Genomic DNA, 6,667 nt, shown 5'->3' on the forward strand with positions numbered 1-6,667 from the left:
AATTATTTTTTATCTTGTAAATGACCGTGGCTTAAAGATCATAGCGAATTAATGCTATCCACCACAGTAAAAAGTACCGAAACAAAAATTAAATTTTAACCACGGGTAATTAACACTTGCAATGATTTTAACTATAACCAAAGCATTCACTATGGTCTTTAGTTGTGACAAATGATTTAGCCTCGCTTGTGGAAACATCGTCTAATAGTCATTGTGCAGCCATAATTAATTATTATCCTCCACACTTTTTTACTTTTAACATAATAATTAGTCATTACCAAGAGTAATATTTCTTCTAATAAATTAAATCCACGGCAAACGATGGCCCCTCAAGACGTAACTCCTAGATCGCGTCATACGCCACAAATACAATTCACCCCCACCCTATGTCGTCCGATAACTTGGGGACGAATTTTAAAGGGTTAGATTTTCTTGAAAACACTATTGCATACGTAAGTAAATTATTCTGCAACGCTTCCTAAATCAAAAGTTACTGTCGTTTGGCTTTCTACCGCCAATTAAAGCACTATATTTTAAATTTTGTGTGGACCAAAATGCTCTCAAAATGCATCCGTCTCTTATATCACGTAAATGAAAAAATTGAACTTGTTCAAAAAGATAATGTTCACCAACTTGCACTGTAGCATTGATAGGAAAAGCAAAAGTGGTGGGGGTAAAGAGCAAAGAGGACAGATTAATTAATAAGTACTCTCCTGACCACTGTACGTTTGTATTAAATATATATTTTTCATTTATTGGCGTGAATTAATTTCGGTAGCTATACTGATTACTTTTGCAGTGGAAATATGAATGATAATGGAGTGGAGTTAGCATTCATCAAAAGAAAAAAAAAAAAAAATAGTGGGTTGAATTGGATGAAGAAAAATATAATAAAAGGGTACATAGCAATTTATTCCCCTGTAATATTAAAATTGAGCATATTACCCCTTTATAAAAAAAATATAGCAATTTATCTCTCTATACTTTTTTAAAATGAAGCAATTTACCTCCTTATAAAGGGAGGTAAATTGCTTCATTTTTAAAAATCATACGGATGTAAATTATTGTATTTTAAAAAATATAGGGAGGTAAATGCTATTTATTTATTTTTATTAGGAAGTAATTTGCTCATTTACGATATCACAAGGAGGTTCCTTGCATTTTTTCTTATAATAAAAATAGAGCTAAAAATATGTTGGAAAATTAAATACAAAAAGATGGTCTGAAAATAGATTAGATCACAATTGGATTATGCATTGAGAGCACTTTAGTTATTTTAGTCCGTAATTTTTATTTTTTTACGTTAGCATCCCTAAATTTTTAAGTTTTATTTTAAATTAGTCATTTTAGTCGCTCCCCAGCCAAAGTCTTGCCGAGATTTATTTATTTCTATATATGTATTTTTTATTTTAGTTCATTGAATTTAAAAAAAATATCATATTGGTCATTATTATGGTCGGGAATGTACCGTAGCTTCCCGCCTAAAATATTTGTCGTTGAGGCTTATTTAAAGGCTGCTCTCAAATATTTATCGTTGAGGCTTATTTAAAGGCTGCTCTCTTGATGGTCAGTAGCATACTGTGAGAAATTAAAAATACGAAAATTAAAAGTGGGAAAAATGTGTGTTGTTTATATGTTTTTGTGGAAATAAAACTTGGTACGTATTTTTCCAAGCAAAAAACTAAAATAAAAATGATAAAGAAACTTCTTAGGCCGTATCTTTTCCAATAAAAAAACGTTGCTCCTATCTATGCATCAGTCCAAGAGCTTCGCAACGTTTGCTAACTGCCACAAAACATGTAACAACTATTTTTATGACTTCCAATTTATCTCACATAAAGTTTCTCTCAATATTCTGTTGGGCATTAAAGGAGCAACTTCTTTTAAATAAACACCAATAACCAACAGTTTAGTGTTCGAATAAATAACCTGAAAATCAATTAGATTGACGATTTTCAAAATTAATCGTCAATATTTTTTAAAATAATATTATTATGATGAGTAAAGTAAATATTTATTAATGGCTTAAATATTTGTTGTGCTTACTATTTAGCATTGAACGATGTTTCAATATCAAACAAATGCCCACAAGTTGAATGATTAAACTTAAAGAGTTGGGCTGCGCATAGGCTGGCAACTATGGGACCAAGGGTCAATTTGAAACGTTCAAAGTCGAAAACTCAAGACTGGGTATTATAAGTGTATAGAGACTTAGACTAAATATTGCAATGTCGTTTTTCATCAGCGGGAGATGTAGGTCGTCTATGTAAGTCGAAATTTGCCTTCACCTAAAACATTCATATTTGTTACTGAACTTTCCGGCAAAAACTCACTGGGATTTCAATTTTTGAGTCAATTCTAATTTGAAATTTGCATTTTAGTCCCTAAATTTGAATTCTCTATCTTATTCTAAAAAAATTGAAATCTTGGTGACATTTTATCCGGAAGTTCACGAGGGATTGTAATGAAAAAGTTTAAATTTTAGGGACATTAAGGTTAGAAAATAAAGATAAGAGATTTAAGTGGTTCTAAATGCAAATTTACGCACTATTTTTGCTATTCTTTCAAATATTAATGAGTTTTAATTTCTTTTAATATGAAATTTTATTCTTTTTAAAAAAAAACATCTTGAATCTTTACATTAAATCCGAATGCTTTCGTCCACAATAACCGTGGGCCTCTAATTGCTTATTCTATAACTACATGTACATTTATACTAACTTATCAGCTTTTTAAAATATACATTAATTAATAAATTATTAATTTTTTTTAATTAATATAATGTAATGATTATATATTTTATTTTTATTTATAATACATTTTAAAGTAAGAAAAATTATCTATAACATACACGTAGAACGACGTACCATAATGGCTAGTGTCTAAAAGAATTTCACATTATCATTGAGCAAACTGTATATTAAGCAAATTATAACCACATTAATTAATGAATTAGCTTTAATTAAGAATTGATTAATTAGCTTAATCAAAAAAAATTATTAATCAGCTTAATAAAGTAGGAAACTCATATGCTGGATCAAACATGTGCTTAATCAAAGAATCGATAAACTTTAATTCAAGATAATTGGCACAATTTAATAATAATAATCCATATAAGAATAATAAAGGTAAGGGAATTCGGATTAATTACACCTGAATCCCCTCCTAAAATGTCAAATTATACTTTTTGCTAAGAAAATTGAAAATTACACTTATATATCCCTCTCGAATATAATCCACTTAGAATCACCACCTCTTGTCAATGTCTTGGACTAGACAGAAAATGCTGACATTTCATTAATTTTGTTTGGGTTAATTAACAGTCTTTCTGGGGGTATAAGTGTAATTTTTTCAATTTTTTGCGGAAGTACAATTTCGTATTTTTGAAAAGATCTAAGTATAACTAACCCAATATTCGAAAACAAATGTTGGTCAGCTCAAGAGAGCAAAAGATGGGGTGTCAATATCCTGAACAAAACTAGAGTGATGCGGTTAAGTTCTAATGTATAATCATACTCCATTGCTCCATCCCCAGAAGGCACAGAGAGTAACCCCTTGAACCAAATCCGTCACAAAAATACACGGGGAATAAGCGCCTCAAACAACTTACTAAACATGGCTAAGACACTTCATACAGGAATGATACACTAAACAGCACTAATCAGAAAGAACGATTCTCGTCAGCAAAGCCACAACAGTGGAAGCAAACTAAGGCAAGTTTATGAATGCTGAGACAATGTATAAGCATTCAATGAAATGTGTGGCACCAGAATTATGTAAATAACACATGTATATACAATCAGTAAATGTGTGAGTGGTTTTGATAAATATGAGAAATGTTAGTGGTTTTTAGAGGAACCAAGTCAAGACCTCACCGGTTCCCTTCTGCATGTTCAAAGAGCTTCTGGAAAGCGAAGCTCTGCTGGACCAGGACCTAATATGCCTTTCTGCTCGGTTATCTTACCCAGCCCTGAGCTTGGCTCTGGCTGCACATTCTTGTCATCTTCTCTCCAGCCAACCACTTGCCAATCTCTCTGTGGCATCAGAGGAGCCTGACTTGATCACAAGGCATCATATTAGTGCAAAATTGATATGTTATCCATTGTTGTAAAAACAATTTGAATATCAGTCAGGTGGATCCAAATTTGGAGAAGACCTTAGCAAACCCATTGCGGAAACTTGAAGAACAAGGTGAGTGAAATGTGTTATTAATAGCCCAGCACCAGAACTATCAACAGAAAGGAAATTCATAGATGCGACCATGAATACATACAACAATGCCAGCTGCATTCATTTCATAGAAAATTTGGCATTGGACAAATGCACAGCCAATTTATCATATTGTCTTTTTAGGGTGGTTACGTTCAGCTAAAACAGTCAGACTAAGGGAGTTGTGTAAATATTGTGCACTTCAATAGATCAATCACTTCATTATGTATGAAATTTCTTGACTACGCCAAGTGTTTCAATGCAAATTTTGAGAACGATGCCAAGTCAATAGAAGGACACATATTTTGCAGACATGGCATGATCCTCGCCATTTAGTTTAAGATATCTAGTCTAGTAAGTGTTTCCACATTATGTAGATGCCTGTGAATTAATAATTTTTTACAGCTTAGCGAATGAATAAAGGTCCAAGAGAGATATCCTATGCCGTAGCCATGAAAGTAAACATTCGGCCAAACTACTTAGAATATCAGGAAAGCATCGTTCTTACACCAAAACATTTGGCTGCATGGTGTGAGGGGACAACTACAAGAGAGATACCAACGCGAGGCATGAAAGTCTAGTACAGCTGATGATGAGTAAATAAAGGTGGAAACAGTTTAAGGATTTATGTCATTTTTTGGAATATAAAGCTTCAATAAAAGGGGAAGTCCCTGTGTCACAGGGGAGCACATTCTGACCTTAAGGACACATTGCTTCAATTACCAAGGATGATCCAAGATTTTCTTTCATTTTTCAAACATTTACATTGGATATCTTTTGCATGTCACAGTTTGTTCCTTGGTCAGTTTTAGTCACATCTTTATGTTAGTCAATTCTTTCCTGAATTCCCATTTAAAGCTGCAGGCAGTTCCATAGGTCATTATAACAAGTAGGCATACATATAACTGAATATCCAGAACAATACTTTTAAGTTCAGCTACAGATAAAAGATAAATATAATAACCCAGCCATCCAATGCACAAAAGCAGTGCTCTATCTCATCTAAGAGTAATAAACGAAACTGAATGCTTTCCTATGCTTGAAGTTTCCACTTTTTTCACATGTAATATCTCTTTTTCTTTGCCCAAAATCTTAAATGTGTGGAAGCCATGGAAAAGCGGAACATTTTGACTAAACACAATACATAATATAATTAACTGAAAATCAATTATAGAAAATAATCTATAAAATAATTATGTGGATTTTACATAATGACGAAAGATGCATAATTTTTCCTCTATGCTAATTATGTAAACTATGTACCAAGATTGTTGATCATTTAATATTTCCTTCTTGATATGTTGATTCTCTAACTCTTCTTTCTAAGTTTTCAACTTTTCCTTATCCTAGAACTTTCTGGTGAGTCCTTATCTTCAACTATGATTGCAGCTGCGACTTCTATTGGTAATGGTTCTTTATGAGATTGACTTCTTTCCTCGTCTTCTTTCTTTTTCTTCCAGATATAAGATTGTTCATCTAGACCTTTTGCAGTATCTTGTGAACTAATTTTTCTTTCCTTGTCTTGTTCCATGTCTTTGATACTGAAGATGGTAAGTTAAAAGAGTTCATCATAAAAGCAACAGATGTACTATAAGTGCAAAATACCCTCTGACTGACTCTTGATAGGAACAAGTACAATGTCCGGTTTGAGGCATAGTTTGGATTTCTATAGTTAAGAGTGCTATATATATAAGTCCTTTCTGATTTGGATTCGTAAAACCATAATCTTACGAGGAAAATTGGATTTCATGGTGACATAAGATAGCTGCTTTAGTGTGAATCCACACTGTTGCTACTAAAAGTTATATGATCTATGATTTCCATAGCATTATTGCCTGTTGTTTCCTTTTGTCTGGAGTTTCTTATCTTTTCCTCCCAAGAATTTGGGGATTCTAAATGTCATTTTTACTCTCATTAAGGTTTTCCAGGTACATATTGAACTTATCCCTCCTTTTTTTTATATATATTTCAAAAAAAAAAAAAGAAGAAGACTCAGAGAAATTAAATGTCAAAGAATAATGGAGGAATCCGAATGAGCAGTATATAAGCTTCTGAAATCAAATCTTTCCTACTACAGAAGCAATAGTATGCCAATCTATGATTAAAATGCTTTTGGGAAAGAACCACATGGACAGCTACTCAGTTAGTGATGGAACTAATTGCTGCCAAAATTAAAGTTCCCTTATTATGATGCGCTTCTTAGTGTCACAAAACTTGCCTCATCGTGATTGTGGCTTGCATCTTCCAACAATGGCGTCATGAGAGGAGGGGCAATATCTGGATCTGGTTTTTGAAAGATGAATGTGGTGTATAGACCTGCAACAGGGGTGACTTAGTATGCATCCAGAGTATTGCAATGCAGAAAACTCATCAATTCTAAAGAAATAATGAGCAGGATTAAGGAAAAATCACCTAAAACATCGTATGATCTCTGAAGAAGTCTTCCCCTTTGATCAAC

General features: G+C 32.7%; 1 protein-coding gene across 1 annotated transcript in view; it reads right to left on the reverse strand.

Annotated features, from left to right (window-relative positions):
* Positions 3,641 to 6,667, reverse strand: part of LOC105161296 (mRNA cap guanine-N7 methyltransferase 2) — a gene marked incomplete in the record, with an annotated part of 6,791 nt that continues 3,764 nt past the window's right edge. Inside the window, 3 exon segments of the mRNA XM_011078936.2 lie at positions 3,641 to 4,052; positions 6,428 to 6,525; positions 6,622 to 6,667. Of these exon segments, the coding sequence (XP_011077238.2) occupies positions 3,894 to 4,052; positions 6,428 to 6,525; positions 6,622 to 6,667 (303 nt within the window).

This window comes from Sesamum indicum, linkage group LG4, assembly GCF_000512975.1.
Source record: "Sesamum indicum cultivar Zhongzhi No. 13 linkage group LG4, S_indicum_v1.0, whole genome shotgun sequence".
In the NCBI taxonomy this organism is placed as follows: Eukaryota; Viridiplantae; Streptophyta; class Magnoliopsida; order Lamiales; family Pedaliaceae; genus Sesamum; species Sesamum indicum.